This window comes from Phaenicophaeus curvirostris, chromosome 5, assembly GCF_032191515.1.
Source record: "Phaenicophaeus curvirostris isolate KB17595 chromosome 5, BPBGC_Pcur_1.0, whole genome shotgun sequence".
Classification (NCBI taxonomy): domain Eukaryota; kingdom Metazoa; phylum Chordata; class Aves; order Cuculiformes; family Cuculidae; genus Phaenicophaeus; species Phaenicophaeus curvirostris.
This window is the reverse complement of record NC_091396.1, coordinates 10,835,888-10,856,788: the sequence shown is the minus strand read 5'-3', so window position 1 is coordinate 10,856,788 and position 20,901 is coordinate 10,835,888. Positions and strand designations below refer to the sequence as shown.

Below are 20,901 nucleotides of genomic sequence, written 5' to 3'. Positions count from 1 at the left end.
CTATCCCAGTCCCACCACCTCTCTTTTGAAGTCAATATCGCTCAGCCACATCTCCAACAAACACCTTCATTTTGTCTCTGCCGTTGTGATGCTGGTGCATCCCCATTGACTGTGGCAAGGGAATTCCTCCAGGAAGGCACAGTTTATTACCTCCCTGTAATTCTGTAGCTTGCCCCTATTTAGTGCTAGTTAATCTGGCAAACACTTGTCACTACAAGAGGCACCTTTAGCGTTAATTCAGCACTGCGTAACCGTACACTGCAGCCTAGACTAAATTCTTCTGGCTCAGCTATTTATTACTCTCTCATGTTTTGCCTCAGCCACCTATAGCAAATCTGAGGCAGAGATTCTCTTTTTGCATGGCTTCTCTATGTAACCTGCAGCATCATACAGTGGGTCCACAGCTCTGTTGGAATTCTTAGTGCTGGTGTAAACACATATTGCAATAGTGTGGCTGTAGATTTTGTGTCTCTGACACTGTCAGACGCTCTGCCGACCTGAACTCTGACTTCAGCTACAGGAACAGTTATGGGAAGCAACTGTATTTGAAAAGAGGAGGGCATGTTTTATATCTAGTGACACAGGAGAAAAACAGCTGATGTAAATTAATATTGGGCTGTCAGGCTTTCTACTGATCTGATCCACTGGCTTAATTTTAAATGTTTATAGTAGCTTGAACTATTCTTCAAGCCGGGGAAAGCTTAGTCAGAGCTCACTGCAACTCTGAAATAAAGACCCAAACTCATCTGAAGACGCATGGATGATATTAATTGACGTTTAAAATGAATGCCTCCATTTGCAGGAATCTGCAATGCAAACTAGGAGTTTTAGAAAGTAATACATATTATAATTAGGGCAAGCCTTTAAAGATGCTTTGAAGTCCTAAACATTTTTGAAATTCAAATGTGGGATAGAAATAAAGGAATCTACACAATAAAGGGGCATTAAATTATGTCCCCCAAAATTTCACTGTTTTATAGATGTAAATATATGCCATAATTAGTGGTAAGTAACATGAGGAGGATGGTTAAGTTTATTCCTATTCTTATTCTAAACAGCTGTGGCATGAAAAATAATGCTCCTTCTCTTTGTAATACACTGGAACAAACAATTTACCCATGTAATCAGTGTTCAGAAATGGCTTGCGCCTGTGGTCTCCTCCCACCCCTCCTGAATTTATTCTCATGTGCCTCCAGCCGTCTTAAAAGGTGCCCTTCATTCACACGCACACAATCGTAGCTACTACTTTTTTTTTTTTCTATTTTTACATGTAATTTATATTGCACAATCTAGAATCTTGGATTTCCCTGCACACACACGTGCACACTCGCCAGCTTTGACTGGCAAATGATCTGCAACTCGCAAATGGGATCCGTAATGTGACTGAGTCGATGGCCAGCATGCAAATGTATGCAAAACAAATTAGATATGGAAGAAAGCAGACATCCATTTTCTTTTCCCCATCACAAACCTTGGCATAGGGAGCTCATGTGGTGCATGTGGAGGACCCCCTCGCAAACTGATGCAAGGGCATTAGCGCTTGAGGCTGGATAATGAGTGGAAGGGGCTGAGCAGCTGGGAAGCCAGAGCAGCTTGGCCTGTCCATCACAAGCCCAACCATGTGGCAGACCTGGACGCAATTCCTGAGCTGCGGTGTAACACGCGGTGAAACGTGCCAACGAGCCAGATGCTCCCGTTGGAAAAAATTGCTTCACAATTTGGAATCTCTGCTCTTTGATCACTCTTTGGAGAGGAGGAGGGGAGGCATGGTGTGGTCATATGAGTAACACACCTTCCTGCAGTCAGCAGTTGTTAAAGCCTATATGTTGTTAATAAGTGACCTTATGTGCTTAATGTTAACTACTGAATGCCAGTGTAAATTGTTCTGGCCCTCCCCAGGTCCCGCTGTTTCCAGTAGGTGCTGTTTTCCTTCTACTCAGCAGGAAGGATTTAGACTTTTCTCAGCAATTTTTGCTGGAGTTGCTTTTTTGTTAGCCAAAGCTGTTATTATTACACAAGCGCTCTGCCCCCTGCCTTTAGCACAGAGTCTGACAGCTCTTCTGAAGTGAATGTGAAGCTTTTTAAAATTATTTTTACTTTTTATTTTGGTCGCAGCTAGCTTTGTTTGGGTGCTTGCTCTGGCACACTGGCAGAGACTTCTCCATGAAGCATGGCGAATGCTTGGTGCTCTTAATATGTAGTATTTTCAGTGCTACCCATTGACAAGCTATGCTTTATTAATGAACTAATCATGCTCCTACACATCCACTGTAGACAGGGTGCCAGAAGGCTGAGTGCCTCTCCTGCCTCCAAATGCATTCGGCTAATATAAATCTCAGCTCTAAGAAATAAATCAAAATTAGAGTTTTACTCTTGAAAGTAAAAGAAAAAAGTAGTTCCGTTTCTGTTTTTAAGATGTTGGGGATTTTATTCATAAATTGTGTTGATCTAGTCTTTTAAAATGCCATGAGTAAACCAGCTTCTGTTCATCACATGTGATCACACTGTAATATTTGAAATCGCACCGATGTATTTAAAATCACCATCCAAAAGGTTATTCGTCTGTATATGCTACAATAGTGTTCACCAGTCCTAATTTCTGGAGCCATGGGTCAGAGCAGAGTTAGTTGCATGAGAAACTGTACATGAGGGAATGTTGGTTTACATCCCAGGAAGACTTGCAATCTGAGCCTGAAATGCAAGAGAACAGCTAGAGACCAAGTACCAAGGAAATAATGAGACAGAGCTGGGAGCAACATGAGAGGCTGCAGAAGCTTGACTGTTGTCACATTCTTCACAGGGATCATTGAAAGAAGGAAATTATAGGAGAGAGTTAATTGGGGTTAATAAGATAAATTCCTATTTTTCAATTTTGCTATTATTATATTTATCTAGTCTTGCTTCTTCTGTAATACAGGCAGTGAACCTCACTAAGTAATGTCTGCCTCCAGACAATAAGCCTGCTTGGACTGGAGCATCCCTGTTAGTTAGGTATTTAGCTTGGTTAAAAAAAACAAAACAAAACAAATAATGATGATTCCACCACATTTGGAAATTATGCCAACATTTCATTGCCATCAGGGTTACCAGCCTTGTCTCTCATTTAGCTTTTGCATAGCTTTAGCTTTCGGTCTTTTAATGTCCTTTTCTGCGAGATTTAATCTATCAGAAGACTCTTCCCCATGTAGCAACTTGTAGGCTATAACAAAGTGGTGGAAAAACTTCCCTTGGAAAAAGTAAGTAGATGGAGTTTCATTAGTCATTCACTACAAAGGATGTTTTCCAGACCTGAAATCATTCTTGTAAGTCTTTTCTGAACACTTTCCAATTTTCCAACATCCTTTCTAAAATGTAGACACAAATATTGGAATCAATACTGTAAGAAGAAGCATGCTAAAACTGAATACCAGGGTAACACATCACCTTATTCCTGCTCGAAGCTACATCCACAACTCTTGTAGCCTCAATAATGCCCGTTTTTAGCACAGCAGTGGGGTTTTTTTTGATATTCTCATAACTTCGGGGGGCAGGAGTGCGGGGGGAACCTGAATTTTAATTGTGACTCACTTTTATAAGTTCAAGATGTACAATTTTGCTTTCAGATCTATGTGTTTAGACAAACCCTTATTTAATATGTAAACTGTAACAATATAATTAGCAGGTCTTTCACCATCATTTTTTAACCAAAGTTTTGCATCTCGCCAGCAGTGTTAGACTTTCCTTCTTTACTAAGGTTTTTTAGCATGAACGAAAGCTTTTGACACCTGGTTCAGAATGCTTCCCTGATGTGACAATCTCCTTTTCACAATGATACACTTTTCTACCTACATGTACTTGGCCTCTAGTGAAAAAGTTTAAATCCAGACTGAGAGGAAAGGTTTGTTTTAGAATGTGAGAACAGACAAAATTCTTTCAGTATTAAAAGAGGCTTTGATGAAGCCTTCATATAAGAGTATTTGCCATTGCCAACTCTCATGGTTTTTTTATGTTAGTGGTACAATTTTTGGAAGAGTCTTAAAGCTTCAGCTCACAGCAGTCTATAATTAGTTGAGCATAAAAACTGTTGTTTAAAAGGAAAATTCTGTCCTTCCTTGAATGCTTCTTTATTGTATGCTAGACAAAAAACCAAATAATTAAAGAGCAAATAAAGATAATTCATGTCTATATTATGATGGGACTTTTGCAACGATGTCATGATTGTGTAAGAGTAAATCATCACATACGAGTGATAATTTCAAGTGTTCCTCATGCAAACATCAGAGCCCCAGCCTGTATTGTTTGTGTACACAGGACTCCTGGTGACTTAAGCAAGGGCTGGAAGAGCTGTGGGTGTGATCAACAGGGTGCCGGATGGCCACATGGGTTACTTTTCCAGGCTAAATGTCAGCATGTAAATACAGCAATTAGATAGGTTTTCAGTGGGCTCAAACTCACATGGCACTAGATTAAAAAGTTATTAATTTTTTAAACTCTGTAAACAGTTGTTATTGCAGCTATGTAAGGGCTATGTGGTTGACTCTTAACAACATGAAATTGTGAAGAGCACGATGTTATGATTTCTGAAGTATTTTGCCCATATCTGAAAGGTGGAAAAAAGAAAATGTTTTGATTGTAAAATTGCAGTTGTGGTAGCAGCAGGAATAACCACTTTTTAAGAGATTACTACTGTTGTTGTCGTTGTTGTTGTTGTTATTATTATTATTTACAACAATGCAATTGTTTTATCAGAAATTCCAGTGGAGTGGCTGTGAGGTGGCTGATGGCTGCTGTTTGTTGTGTTTAGATGTTTGTTGTGTTTAGATGTTTGTCATGTTTCGATTGCAAGCCAGCTGTGATGGCAAATTGCTTATTTACTATTAGCTCAGAACAGTTTCTTACAGCTCACTGTGAACACACCTCTTTAGATGTACATTAAACATTAACTGCTGACCTCATGCAAAACGTGCAAGAAACAAGGTGTAATTACGATAGGATTTCTTTCTGTTATGCAAAATACGTGACTATAGGGCTGTTTGTGTTACTGTGTGTAATCCTCAGGAGACTTCACTGATTAATTTGCCAAAGCCAGCCTGAAGTAATCTTAGACCTATGTCTTCTCCGTACCACAAACTAGCTCAGTATATGCTGTTATCAGCATATTGCCTCAGAATATTGTACCACAAATAAGGACTGCAGACACTGAGCAGAATTAATGAGTTGTTGCCTAGTTAAAAATTAAATAGGAGTTACAAATGACCTGAACTATAGTGAAGGCAGGATTATAAATGTTCCACACTAACCAGTAAATAAACATACCTGTAAACAGGGTTTTAGAAAGTCTCAGGGTAGGCATGAAAGTATCTGTCAAATTTTTTCTGTTACATTTCTGTATCAGCAATAAGAACAAGCAGAGCTAGACTTGCGAGTCAAACAGCTGCGGAAGCACATTGCCCTGCAAAAATGCTTGTCTCAGAGTAAGTTAAAAATTCAGATGATTAGTAGATGTTAACGCTGCAGTAGCTGATCAGCTATTTCCACATAAAAAGAAAACCCTGCCTACTCTTTCCTTGGGCACCAAAGATGTCAGCAGAGCTAATGCCTGAATCAACAAATCCAGCTGTGGCTATCCCTAGACTCCGCCTGCGTCCATATTAGCGCTCTTTTAAGTTGAGGGCTTTTGAAAATGGATTCATGATGACAAAGAGCACAGTGGCAGCACAGCTTCAGTGCTGCTGCAGGCTTGAGGAGACCAGATTCAGCATGTGACCTGTGCTGGTGCTTTGTAGTCAGATTAATCATGCTGTTCACAGGACTTGGATTTGGACATAAATAATTAAAAGTAGCACTGTCCCTCACTTGATCCTGCAAGTCTCAGTCTCTGTTGCTAGATATCAAAGGCAGCTGGATGGTTATTCAGGCTGCAGAGAGATAGTGAAAGAAATCAAATACTTCCAGTAACATTTTATTGGTGCTGCGGGCACGGCTCTGTGCACACACAGCAAATGGGAAGCCTCTGAGTTGCGTCATACAGCTCCATGAAGACACATATTTCACTGAATCAGGGCCATATGGCTTGACTGAGTCTTATCAGATTTGATTTATTGATTCCCATGTTGTGCAGCTCAGTCCCTTTGCCATGAGGATTTCACTGCTTTAAGATAGGAAAGGAAAGAGTGTACTCCCCTGAGGAGCAGGACAGCTCAGTTGAATTCAAGGCTGCAGAGCAGATTCCTTCTGGAGGAGTCAGCTCTGGAGCCAGGCTCCTCATAGCTGCTCATTCCCTTTGCTCCAGGGACTTCATCAGCAAGCTGCCAGACAAAGACATCACCTGTTGCCCAGAGAAATACTGGGTCATCTTTTGTTGTTCGAAGTTTGAAAAAGTTGCCACTTCCCTAAGGTTTTTACTGCAACAGTTAGATAGAACCTTTTCTGACAGACTGTAATTGTTGTCACTATGAAACTTCCCCCTCTATCTTATTTCTGAAAAGAACAGTGAGCTAATTACAGCTTATGCTACTGATACTGTGGAAAGAAAAGTAAAATCTTCAGCATTGTTACTTTTTCCCAACAGGCTGACTTAAACTGCAACATTCAAGATGACACAGGAGCCTTTTATGGAGTCACCAGTCAGTATGAGAGCTCAGAAAACATGACAATCACCTGTTCCACCAAAGTCTGCTCGTTTGGAAAGCAAGTAGTAGAAAAAGTAGAGGTGGGTGTTGTGATGGGATATGTGGGGTGCTTCTTTGGTTCCTGTTCATGATGATGAGTCTCATGATGAGAGAGGCTTTCTCTCTTATCCTTACTTTGCTGTTATCGAGCTTTTCCTTCCTTTCTTTAATCCTGCCTGAAAGACTATTTTCCTCCCCAGTAGTGTTTGGGTTCAGTTAAATCACTGTGTGAATGATGGCACAGCAGTTAAGTAAATCCTAGTTACTTGTTGCTTTGGAGATCCTCTGCCGCCCTGCCCGTGGCACTCTTCACTGGGGACCCCACAGCTGACATCAGTGCCACCTCCTTCATCACCCGGCAGAAAAACGCTAGGCAAAAATGCTTTTGTTCCCATTTCCAAAGACTTGTCCAAGGCTGTAGCCTCTTCAGAACTGAACCTCAGCAACAATCTACCCTCTAGATGTAAAGCCATGGATGATGCGCAATGCTTCCTCTATAGCCGTGCTTGCTTTATGCACCGAAAGGCGCGCTTTCCTCAGGCACAAGCAGCTTTTGAATACAAAGTTGGGTATTTTCTCAACGTGTCAGGGCCTTTATTTATGTTTTACCTTTTTTTTCTGAGCACAGAACTGTGTGGCACAGTCAGGTAGCTGGTTTATGGTACTGCAGCTATTTAACTTGTGTTCTGTGTACTAAGCCCCACACTCACATCTGTTATATTGAAGTATAGTTTTTGTATGGGAATTTTAGCCTAGAGCTGCAGGTTGAGCCTTTATTCATGTTCTCCTTATACTAAATATGTTTTCTCTGTATGGTGACCTTAAAACAATTTTCCATAATTTCTATTATTTCAAGCTTAGAGAAAGCCAAAAAAACCCACAAGCCACTGTGAGCAATCGGTAGCTGGGCAGCAGGAGCCCAAGCATCACAGCTGTTCCCTCCTGCAGCCACTTGTGAGCTCCTGCAATCTAAATCAGTCTGGTTTTCTTCCGACTGTATTCTTGCATCTTTCTGTAATTCATAAATTGCCTATTAAATCGTGCAATATTATAGCTGTGTTTATGTGTGCGTATTTACGCACAAACATCTAAGCTTATATTTGCTGTTCCCTTTGCACACAGTTGCTTTGAAACTACTGTAAACTCATCTTACCTCAAAGTTTTCTGCTTAATTAATTTTTACTTGACTTGGACTTCCCTTATGTAATCCTCATCTGTTCAGATTTTTAATTCACTGGTTAGAGAACAAGCAGTGATATTATAACTTTTAATAATTAAGGGCCATTGAATTTTTAGCAAGGTACAGCATGGCTCAGGTAGGGAATTAGAAAGAAGCGGGGGCAAGGTGGCTGGGAGCCACTTTCTCTCTTTTCTATCTAGACAAAGAAAGAAGAAAAACAGATTTAGTATTCACCTTTTTGCAATTCCTGAATTATCTTATTCTAAATGCTCTCTTTTTTATTCTTTCAGACTGAATATGCAAGGTTTGAGAATGGCCGATTCGTGTACAGAATAAATCGCTCTCCAATGTGTGAATATATGATCAACTTCATACACAAGCTGAAGCATTTACCAGAGAAATACATGATGAACAGCGTGTTGGAAAATTTTACAATTTTATTGGTATGGAATCACTTTTTATTTTTCCATTTCTAAAATACCCTCCGGCTTTGTATGGCTTGTTTAACTTGTAACATTTAGAAACAGTTTCCGAATCCCTTAGTCATGTTGCTTACTAAACAAATCATCCCATTGACTTCAGAGTAATACTTCTGGAATCATGCACTAGACGCTAAGGATGAAAAGACTCAGCTGGCTGAGAACATGAACAAACATCTTTGTTACTTTCCAAAAATTCAGCTTACTTCTCTCTTGATTTTCATACAAGCCTTTATTTGGTGTTTGGAGAGGGCCCAGGGCAGTAACTTTGAACCACCCCATTCGTCTCGCGTTCTTACCGAGATGTCAGTTATAATACTGCAAATGTCAGTGATGCTAATTAGTTCTTGGGCCAGGAAAGCATGCAGTAATGGATACACCCAACAGGTGATCTGAAGCGTGATGAGCGGTCCACATTGTGGTCTTTAAGCCAGTTTCATCCAATTATCCAGCTTGCTTGCACTGTGGCGTTGCGCTGGCACCTCAGCCACGCGCTGCTGCTGCCACCGTAGGCTTCAGGCAGGACCGAGGGCTGGCAGCATGAGGGCCGTGAGCACAGAGCCATGTGCTCCCCACGCAGCTGCCCTTTGGCAAACAAACACAAGGTGACAAGGATGCACTGGTTTCCCTTTGCTGAAGTGGGGCTCAGGTTGAGGACGGCTGAGCCAAGACCACAGTGGTGGCTCATGGTCAAGCAATCAAGGTGTTCTGAATGTCAGTGCCCTCTGCTGGGAGTGACAGCCCCACAGCGCAGCCCCAGAGCAGCGTGAGCGCAGTCACAGTTTAAATGGCCAAAGAGAGAGCAAGAGGACACACATTTCAAACAGCCACATTGAAAGGCTGGATTTAATGAAGCCAGTCATTTCTGGTGTTGGCCCTGGTATTTCCACATCTGTAATAAGCTGTCTACCTTTTCTTTCCCCCTAAACAGGTTGTAACAAACAGGGATACGCAAGAAACCCTGCTCTGCATGGCTTGTGTATTTGAAGTGTCGAACAGCGAACATGGAGCACAGCATCATATCTACAGGCTTGTAAAGGACTGATCAGTTATTTATATATACACTTCATTTCACTTCTTTATCAAAACACAGACTGTAAACCTCAACACTAAGTGGCAGTGCCTCTGGCCCAACTTTCACCCACATTTTTCTAAATGCTGTTTCAGTGAAGTCATTTTTAATGTGTTCATATATAATTGTAGCTGTGAAATTCTGGTACAGTTGTAAAAATTATTTCTAAAACTAAGTGTTCTTCAAATTTGTAAACCACAGTTCTTTGGGAAGACTGTATTTAAGAACCTAATGCCTCTGTCTGTGGAGGCCTATTTTTAATTCTGATAGAAAAAATGTATGACAGAGCATTTGCCATGGGGAAAACCTGACAGCATTTATAAGAATTTATTCTGGGTTTTTTTCCAACATGAAATACTTGTTTTACGATGCAAGTGAAATTGAAATGAATCTTTAGCTATAACTGTAAATGAGTACACAAAGTTAATAATCTTTATAGAATTATCTTTGTAACTAATTAGGGAGATATGGACGAATGTAATTCACTAAATTATTTTTTAAAATGAAACATTTTTCTGTTTGAAACCAAATGAAAAAAACATAGCCTTAAGAAATGCCTGATACAAACAGACAGGTCCTAAAATTAGGCAAATTTTGTATTTTTTTCTCAACGCTAAAACTAATCTTCTAATCCATTAAACTTTCAAACAGGTATTGCAAAGAAAGAAAACATCATCCCTTACCCTTAACATATCTAGTGTATTTTAAAAGAATATAAAGTTGTATTGTACTAATATGAAAATTTGATTATTTAATGAAAAAGATGGCTCATTTTGCAATAAGTAGGTAAATACTGAAGATTTAGACTCGCATTATATGTAGTCTTGTGTGTGCGGTTATATTTTATATGGACAACTATGTTTTCTAGTAAGTTGAGCAGAAAACTTGCAACTCTGAAATTAAGAGATGAACAGAAAAAAACTGACATTGCGACAGCACTGAGTAATTCATAAACTGAAAGCAAAACACTAATGTGTTTGATAGATGAATACATACACCTCTGAAAGGATCAACAGCTTTAATATCTATGAGACACTAGAAAACCACAACAACATCAGGCAAAGAAGACTGGGAAGTGGAGATTTTTTTTTTGTTTCTCCTTTTCCTCTTTCTCATGGTGCTCTTACACCTCTCCCAGTTGTCTCTCCACTTCAGGCTGGCAAAGACCTTTATCTGAAACAACCACATATGTACCACGTGGGGTCTGACGTCCTTTTGCCTCCAGATGTGGTAGCATTCATCCTTCTGATCTATTCAGGGAAGACTCCAGGAAGTGAAGTACAGCTGGAGATATTTTAATACTGTAAGGATTCAAACCATGGATGTGGGTGTGAGTGACTGTCTGAGGTACACACATGTGAGAGAAGTAGTCTCATTCCTCCTGCCTGCACCGGTGTTGCTCTGTTTCCCTTCTGCTGCTGCACACCCAGCACTTCCCCATCATTGCCCAAGCAGCAGTTGTTCCACCAGGTGCTGGGCCAGCAACAGGTTCTTGTGTGAAACATTTGTCTGAAAGGCTGAGGGCTGCCTGGCCAAGCACAAGCCACCTTAAAGATCAGTCATGAGGTATTGGCAAAGCATCTTCTTAGGAAGGTCTTCTGCAGACCTGAATCAAAGAAGTTAACATTTAGCAGCTCCCTCCTCCCTGTCCTTTCCCAACACGTGTCCGTGCGCAGTTTAAGTCTGGAATTTACTCCCAGGCACAGTGCCATAGGCTTCAGAAAAGCCAGTCTTGGTTTTTGGATACTGTATTTCTGCATAGTACCCTCTATTAGAATTGCCCACTGTTGAACTACCTGGAGGAGAATACAGCCTAGAGATGGTAGTGAGTTGCTGTAAGTCTTTGTCAGACCAGGTTTGTCCTTAACCCTGGTAAAGACTTGGGTTAGAGGACAATACAAACATCACTGAGGGGAAGGGAGACTGCTTAAATTCCTTAGCCTGCCTCTGATATAACTCTAGTAGGTGGGTGATCGCTGTGATGTCTAACTTTTACTGGCTTGTGGATATTAGGGCTGATGATCTTTTGGTTTATATTCTGTGAACCGAACGGAGAAAAATGTCCATGGTAAGGTCTCTTTTAGTACTCATTTTTAACACTAACAGTCACATCAGGAAAAAGCACTGCATTGTAACAGCCTAATGGTAGCCCTTTATTCTAAGCACTTGGTGTTACAAGTCAAAAACTACTTTTTTTGTTTAATTATGTTCTAAAGTCGTCTTTTATTTAGGGTTTGAATTGTGGTTTTGGTGATTTTTTTTTTTTTTAATAACAAGCAAACTCTTTGAGGCATATAAAGTATGTAAGTTGATTTGCAAAACCAGGTACAGTTTTTTTCATAGAATCTGGCACATTACATATGCCATAACTATAGGGTATAAAAAGTCACAATGTTTATTGGTGTTCACATATGTAATATTAGGGAAACTACTTCCATTGTCTTTTCTTTACATTTCTGTAAATGATCCATACCCTGTATATGTTAATTCTTAAAAGCCTTAATCCTTCAACTGTTTGGTGTGGGGTGTGTAGTCCAACAGGCTGCCTGTAAACTGTGAGCTCTTTTGTAAGCTGGAAGTACTTATCTCGTTACTGTTACTTTTTTGTAGGAACCTTTTAATTGAGAGCTGCCAAAGCATTACAATATGCAGTGCCTTAGCATTATATTAGAAGTACCTTTAGCCTCTTAACATAAATTTTATATATTGTTTTATTAATTGGTTCCATTTTTAGAAATACCTGTATTTTTTCCCCACAGAAACACTCTTTGACTGCTTGGTCTAAACCAACCTTCATACCTTCTGTACCAGTCAGTCCCATTGCTACGCAGTTAAATGTTTATACCAAAAGGAAAGGTTACAGATTCTTAGTTCTCCGTGAAAAGTGAATTGTATTAAGAAATGCTGCCTTTTTAAATTTCATGACCAAATAATTAATTGTGACTCTTCTGCACTCTAGCATGAAAGTGCCTTTGGTTTGAAATTCCAGCTTAGAAAAGTGCTGCCATAATAATGACAATTTGTAGAGAGACCAAAAATATTTAGTTATCACCGTAATGCCTTTGGTTTATTGGAATGAGTTGAATCTACAGGCCTCCATTCACAAAAGAGCACCATTTATAGCAAAGTAATTTTGCTAATGATCAGCCTTCTGAAGAAATTTACTGTTTGCCATTTCTGACAGCATTGCAAACCAGCAACTGATTTGCCTGTGATATAAAAATGATTCACATTTATATTCTCTTCATCCAGTCGTGCAGCTGCATAATGAGAGATCGTATACTTCAGAATTTCAGACAGTGGACAAATGACTTTATTGCTCTCTAATACTATTTCAGTATCTGTGAAGATTTTTTGTTTCAGCAGAAGATTTTGTTTACAAAGTTGTGCATGCTGACAGTCACATGCATAAAACAAGATGAAAATGGAAAACAGAATAGCTAGCGTAATTGCAATTGTGTGTTTTTAAGCATTGAAAATGTTGAGTGTGAGCATTGTGGATGAAGGTGCTGTTAGAGATACTCTGGCCAGCGTGATTCAAAACACAGGGTTGTTTTGTTTTGTTTTTCTCCCAGATGATTCTATGAAAAAAAAAAATTAGCTCCTCTTAAAAATGTGTCTGTATTTGATACCTTCTGTGAACGGGGGCCATACTGTACACTACAAATAAAATTGATGGGAAAAGGAGCAAGATTTTAAGAAAACAATGTTAGAAAGAACAAATATCAGCAAAACCAAAAGCTGTCAGAAGGATTATATAGTTGTGAATACAATTTTAACTTGATTTTTAAAGTATTTGATGAAAACTAAGATTAACTTTTTATATATAGAAATATCGTGACACTGTGTGGTAAATATTGTGATAATTCAAGTTCCCTGTCTCTAAAATATTATTTTTGTTATTCCTTCAAGGTCTAAATCTCACTTACCTCTATAGGACACATAATCTTGTTGAACTCAATGAGACTGAGGTAGGGCAAAGACACTTTTGCCCCACAAGTGAACATATAGTTTCAACCAAACTTTTCAGCTGTACTAGTTAATATTTGTGATAAACTACACTTCTATCTCATTAAAATATTACAAGCAGCATAATGGTACCATTTGGGGCTCTTAAAGATTACTATTAACAAATGTAGTTTTACTTACTTGAACTCCAAAATGATTTTATTTAGGTACTGCACCACTATTTTGAAGGAATTGCAGATATAATGCCTCTTTCTCACTCTCCCTTTCTACTGCAGCTACAGCTCACTAAACTTGGCAGTAGCTTCTTCCGTTAAAACCTCCACAGCATAGGCTCTTTGAAATAATGAAGGGTGTACATTTATGTTGAATGTAAGTAACTGGCCAGTTCAAGGCAGATATAACATTCGACATACTAATCCGTATCTATTTATTTTTCCACTGCAAGTCCTGGGGCAAACTTGCTGCTTAAAGCAGTTCCCCTGGATCACTCAGTCATACTGAGAAACCTTTTCTTTCCCCGTTACTTGACCTGTACTGATACACGTACCCAGTGACACGGCAGACGTGTGTAATAGAGTCCGGTTTTGTACTTTTCTCAGGATGATCTCTTTTCCCCCTTTTATCTTTCATAATGGGATGTTTTGTCCCCCCCTGAAAAAAAAAAAAAAAAGATTGAGGCTGGAGTTAAGTCTAAGTACAAGAAACACTTTGGTCATCTTCATCTTTTAACTTGTCAGGGTCATTCTTGCGGAGATCATGTAATTAGTTTTAGTGTGTAAATTAAATCTTAAATGCACTCAGTTGACTAAAAGGAGATGGATCCCTGTTACCTCCTTACAGAATATGTGTTTTTGTTTTTTGTTTTGTTTTGTTTTATGGGCCTCTGATTCAGGCTCATGACTGCAGACAAAAAATACAATATGTGCCTGAAAAAAAAAAAAGACAAAAGAATTTTATAACATTGAAAACCTTAATAGCCTTTAATTCTTCAGTACATTTTATGTAAAACAGGTTGGGTTTTTGTTTTGTTTTGGGGTTTTTTTTGCCATGTGCATTTGTTCACATTTGTAAATGACTTAATGGAATTCTCACTTTATGTTTATTTGTGTAATGTGTATAAAATGGGTTTGTGACTTAAGCATATTCATATATGGTCAGTGGTTACTTTAATATTGTACTGCTGCTGGTAACTTTTGATGTAGAACTCGCCTTTTGATGATAAAGTACCTCTAGGTTAGACGGGGAGGGAAGGCTCTTTGAAAAAAAGTGAATGTTCTCCAATGTTTTCTTAACATATTTGCAGAAGCTTTCAAAAGGAGTTTCAGTCAAACCTCTTGGCAGTACAGTATTCTTGTATTTGTTATTGTCTGTGTGTAGGTACTGGTACCTTTTTTTGTTTAAAATGTTTTAAGTGTTGGCTTTAAAGTGAATTTATCTTTTAGTATGATAGTAATATGAAAATTATAGGTTTTGTGTGCAGAGAATTTTTTTATAAAGTGCTTTGTAAAAAAAAAAATGTATTCTAGCTTTCGCGGTACATATGTGTGATAACTTTAATATCCATGACAGTTAAGTGCAATTATTTCATCACTCTAAAAATGCTATTTTTGTGTCGGTTACTGCAGGTGTTTTCATGTCTTTGCAAAGTGACACATTTTGATGCCTTCTTGATAAAGTGGTAGAATTTTTGTAGCTTTCTAGAAACTTTGTATTCATACAGTATCGATTGAAAATAAAGAAAATGAAAGTGGTTTGTGCATTTATCTTAATCTCTTACATCAATCTCTTTTTCTTGTTGGGTGCAGCTTTCAAAAGCACTTTCCAAAGTCACACAAGGCCAGACTTGCAGCAGTATCGTTGTGCTTACCTATAGGTGCAGCGCAGCCAGCAGGATTTACAAAACCTGTAGGGATGGCACTCAGTGACTGGGCCACCTGGAAGCCGGGTCCAGCAACGAGCCTGTATGTATTTCACCAGCAGGAAAAGTGACAACCTGTAGCTTGAATGTCTTCCTAAAGAAACGGTGGTGGATTTTTTTGAAATTTCATTTTAATCACACTGTTTTCATGGAAGAAGACACCCTTTATTCCTAAGCAGGAATGACCTATTCAAAATCTTATGGAATAGAGGTATCAAATACATCACTAACTTGGCAGCTAGAGCTGACTGAGGAACATGGTAGTGATCTGAGGTTGAAGTGTTTCTCCCAGAAAGATACTGAGCTCTGTGGGAACCGAGGTCCTAACCATGTGACATCTTTCAATGGTGTCTTATTTTTCTAGCCCCTCAGCTGGCAGCTGCGCTGGTATGATGAGAGGGTGAATAGAATCAACTTGTCTGCCACATTCATGAAGAGAAATCACGTAGCTTGGCAAGAGAAAAGAAAAATAGAATAAGAGGTATAGCCTAGATCACTGAAATGAATGGGAATGTGACCAGGACTTGGTAGAGAAAAAAAAATACACATCTGGCTTGTCATCTTCTTCAAAAGGGGAGCAGTGGCTTTTGAATAAACCACATGGCTGTCCTACACACCCCAGGTCTCCTTTTGGGTGGCAGATGTTCCACTGCGATTTTCGAAATGCCAGCAGAGCACCCCCCGTGTGCAAGATGAATGGGTTGAGAAAAACGTACAGATCTGGTCTGCTTTGACCTTATTCTCTCATCTTTGTTCCCTATTACAGCTTCAGTCCTTTGAAGTGGGTTAGCTGTTTCAGAAGCAACCTGCTTCTTAATTAAGGGTCTGCCTCTTAATTAATTTAGGTTAAAAATCATAAATCTTCTACCTTTGGGGAAAACATCTTGCAGCATTTCAGGTTGGGAGTCCCCGGGTAACGTCACATCATTAGTTTATTAACAAGCTGCCTTCAGCAGAAGCAAGAGTCTCTCCCTGACTAAGCAGAGTCTGGTTCATGCGAACACAGCAGCATGAGAAGAAGACAGACCAGTTACTCCATGCTGGTTTATGACGTGTAGAATGGGGAGCTCTAGGTGGGCCACTTTTCTGTGGACTATATGACATGACAAACACAGAACACACGTAATGCTCACAAACCCAAAGAGTAAAAGGTGGGTTCAGTGTGTTAGCAGATGTCTATAGTTCCCCCACACAGCTCTAGCTGTTCATCTCAACCCTGACCTTTCGCAGCCTCACTATTGCTGTCTGGGGCCCTTTGAGGAGAAACAGCTGAACAATCTGTTACACCAAACAGCAGTAGCTCAGCAAGTTTCATAAGTAATTGCCGACCTTGTAGAGAGGTGTGACACTTGATTGGTTAATGCTTGTAAATTGTTTTATGATTGTTGTTTTGTGAGAGCCAGAGCTGTGCTGGAGACTCTAGAAACATGATGAAGGTGGGAAAGGCAGAAGGGAGTGGGCAGAGAAACCACTGGTATGGAGGGAAAAGGAAAATAGTAGAAACACCAGAATGCAAGTGACTGGAAAAATGAGTAGCAGGCATTGCTTTTCGAAGAAAATTAGAAGCCGAGGACAGGAGAAAATAGGAAGGAGGAAAAGGGTCATTTGAAGACAAATAACAAAATCCATCAGAAGGGGGGAGAACTAAGATCAAGAAAAAGGCTACAACAAAACAGAAAAACATTGACCTTCCCTCCTGTATTGCCTTTTCCAGCTTGGGGACATACCCTTTAAGGGGAAGGGGCTCTATTCTTGCATGCCCCACTGTGGCGAATGAAGAAAGCCCCAGAAATCTGAGCAACAAGGCAGCCTGTAGCCTCTCTGATAGATGAAGAGCTGTCAGCTTGGTTTCAGTTAGAAAAGATAAAAGGAGAGTGTGTGCATGAGAGAGAGAGTGAGCATGACCAACAGCCAGAAGAGTATCTGAAACAATCAGCTGAGCAAAGACACTTGAGTGCAAGTGACTGGTCTCAATTTATCCAGCATTGGTGATTTCTTAAGCCGCCTTCCTTCGATACATGTGTGGTTTGGGAGCAAAGCCCATTAAATGTTTAGGTTAATTAACTTAAAAAATGTTGCTTTCTATGCCACTCCATCCTGGAAGCAAGAGCATAAACAGGTAACCTTGATGTTATTATATTGCAGGTGAGAGACAAAAAATGCTGTGATTTTTTTTGATCAGTCTGCTTCCAAACATCTTTATCAGCTGTTAGAGATTTCCACACACAGGGAGTGGTTTTAGAGCATTAGGCATTACAGCTTTCTTCCTAACTCTGATAAAGTCAATGCCCCGCTAAGGATCGGGGTCGGGGTCGTCACAGCAAATGGTGTAGGAGCTGTGACTAAGCTTTTCATACCTCTTGCTTACAGAGTTCAAAGAGGGAATTAGTTCACTACTCATTCTTACCTTGCAATGCACCTTAATGCTTTGCTTTCTGGACCTCCAGCAAAGACAGAGTATGGCAGCAGCTTTCAGACTTACTGTTTGAGCAGGGTGCTGAGCTGTATGTGCAGCTGACTTTGCCAGAGGATTAGCAAACTACAAACTGATTTTTTATTTCCTGCCCCAAGCATGTAAGTTTATTAGCCATATTTAAAGATCCTTCTCTTTTTTTTTTTTTGTTGGCAGAGCCCAAAGAATAAGGATTTTCTTCCAGACTTTTAAAAATTCCTTTCTGCTAAGATCATATGGTCTCTGCAGTGTTATCAGAAAATTAATTTTTTTCCAAGATACTTGCCTTTTCTTATCCTTTAACCTGTGATGTTGAACTTCCTAGTGAGCATTACGCTTGGCAAACTGTACAAGAACAGCATTCAGGTTATAACCGTTCCCTTCAGCACACTAGGAAAACACTTCCTTTTTGATGCAGCTCTACATTAATTGAAGGGAAGGGGTGGGGGTGATAGCTGTATCTTCATGATGTTTGGCCTTTCCATCAGTTTTAAACTGAACCCACAAACTTTGGCAATGAAGTATTACATTCAACCACATTGCATCACACCATTCCACAGCACAGAGAATTTGATGGCTTCATTGTAAAGTATATGTATTGGTTTTACTACGACTATATTGTAATTTTAATGGGGTTCAATCTAACCTTTATCATCAGAGCACCGCGATGGGTGAAAAACTGACAGTGCGGTTCACCTCTAGAGTTTACAGCAATAACATGGGAGACAGAACACTAGTCTCAGCAGGGTTTGTGCTACCCTATCTCCTCCAGTGATCTCCTGGTAGAGGGAGGTGGTGGTGAGTAATGTTTGGGAGGCGCCCCAAGACTCTTCAGTGATAGGCTCTGGATAAGCCCAAAGGAGAAAGTAGGTGTGGTGCAGTAACAGGAAAAGTCTAAAGCTTTTCGCTTTCCTGCCCACTTTCATCTACCTCCCATCCAACAAAAGGACACAACGTCATGTGGGCAGTGAACTAACACATGAACAAGGGGGGTTCTCAAGACCTGAGACACCCCATTTATGCAGAATTTTTCTCTGACTGCCTCCTTCTCCGAAAGGCTGTTTTGAGACTGGGAGCATCAGGCTTACAATTCCTCTTCACTCTGTGTGAGGCAATGCAGAGCGCTCAGACACAACTACGCAAACAAAACATTTTCCTATTAAGAACATCAGTGGTGGAAGTGGTATAAAGGTAATGGCCACTGTGAAAGAGCAAGTCTCAGCAGCCCCTGGAAGGAGACTGACAGGGCAGCCGGGGGTGCTCAGGAAGCCTCTCTCCAAGTGCTCTGCTCTAGGCTAGTGTGGTTTCTCTGCTTGGAAAGAGGTGGGAAGAGAACTGTCTGCCCCTGCAAACTCTAGCACCGAGGCAATAGGTACAAGCACTGTCGAGAAAGTTAGCTTGAAGGCACCAGAATACTAATAGAAAGGAAGCCTTAGCCATGGGAATTAGCCATGATTTGAAGATGAAGCTGATGAAGGAGGAGATAAGGTAAAGGCTGTTTCAAAGAATTGCTGAGGAGAAGGCTTTTCCACTATTTATGATCAGACACATAGAAAAGCAAAGGCTAAAGTCAGTGTCAACCAACTGGAGGCAGCTGGAAAAATATTGAAGAAAAAGAAATAAACCCAAAGGACCATAGTGAGGAAAAAGTATAGGGTGCTTGCTAACACGAATTAATACAAATATGACCAATAACATGGTAGGGAACCACTGAGAGGAGTGAGTGGGGAGAACATCAGACAAGCCCTGAACTACTGAAAGAACAGGTGCAGAGCTCTGTGTGTTCAAGTGGCTGATAGTTGAGAGTTACCACTGACATCAGAAGCTACTGCGCAGAGGAGGCTTTCTCGGGTGTGCCTGTGAGAGGCATGGGAAAGCTGTGGATGCAGCAGCAGACAGATTTACAGATAAGAAAGATCTGGGAGAGGTTGGAGAGTTCAAGATCAGTGCTGTCCACAGATTCCCTGCGAGGGAGGCACATGGGAGCCTGAGGGGAGCAAAGAGATAAAAGCCATGGAGTTAGAGCTGCACAGTATGGACCTGTGAAGTGGTCTGTCAGCACCAGCAACCAGCGCTTCCTTACTAGAAGAGTGTCTGGTGGAAGGAGGCAGTGGGGTGTGCTTGTGACGGCAAAACAGGGGGAATGGGGAAGGACACACACTCAAGGCTGAAAAAACAACATTTCACCTGGAGCTCTTTTTTGGGTGCCTGTTGACAAGACAGACAAATATTTATGTGTAAGGGATGGTCACAATTACAAAGCAGTTCTATGGATACTAATACAATTCAGAAATTTGTGTAGTGTGGATGGTTTGTTACACTTGTAGTCCCCAAACAACAGATGCAATCATGTAATGGGGGCCACATCCAGTTTCTTTAACACATAGAAAAAATCTGTATACTATATAAGCTTTCTGTTCAAAGGTTAAACAAAAGATGTTGTTCAGCAAGTAGAAAAGTACCTGACGAGAAGCTAGGACTCTGGGCTCAGAGTATGCACTACCTGGCTCTCCTGAAAACTACAGAACAGCCTCAGTGCTGACAGCGTGCACAGCCCCACACCATAAAGGAAATATCAGGCTTACAAGGAGACCATGGTAAGAGGCAAAAGAGTAGAAATTCCTCTGATAGCACGTGAACAAAAAAGGGTGGAAGTCTGACCAAGATACAATCCAAGATACAACCCAAAATGTCTTTAAAAGAAACATCGATTCTTACTCCCTTTCATTTCAAGATTGTATCAATGCCTACAGTAACTGGATTTAAGCCTCCATATAACAAAACTGGGGTTTATGCTTACAAGAAGTATCACCTTGTGATCTGAACATCTGACAAAGTTCCTCAGCCAGGAATATGGGAGGCTCATCATGCATACTCCAAATTTTCTCCTCAACCCCGCCCCCCAAAGTGGCCCAAATCTTTGGGCATGCCCAAGAGAATGACATGGCCCCAAGAAAACAGCTAGATCTGGAAGGACTCCGGTACTTGCTGTTGCAATGCTGTCTTATGTAATGTAGAGCATTGGGTGGCAGTAAGTCTCATCAAGCTTTGCTGTAGTCATTTCATGACTGCAGCATGTCACAATCCGTTTACCTGCAACTACTACATATAACCAGGTTAGATAAGACCATTACTACGATACGTAACCTTTGGACTTTGGCTTGAGGCATCTACTTTCCCT

General features: G+C 40.3%; 1 protein-coding gene across 10 annotated transcripts in view; it reads left to right on the top strand.

Annotated features, from left to right (window-relative positions):
- The window catches only part of TEAD1 (TEA domain transcription factor 1), a 161,213-nt gene extending 146,112 nt beyond the window's left edge, over positions 1-15,101 (top strand). For all 10 annotated transcript variants that reach the window (XM_069857541.1, XM_069857540.1, XM_069857544.1 and 7 more), the window contains 3 exons: positions 6,551-6,691; positions 8,121-8,273; positions 9,241-15,101. In XM_069857541.1, coding sequence (XP_069713642.1) covers positions 6,551-6,691; positions 8,121-8,273; positions 9,241-9,354 — 408 coding nt within the window. In that variant the 3' untranslated portion in view covers positions 9,355-15,101. The remainder of the gene's footprint in view (positions 1-6,550; positions 6,692-8,120; positions 8,274-9,240) is intronic.
- The last annotated feature ends 5,800 nt before the right edge of the window (positions 15,102-20,901 follow it).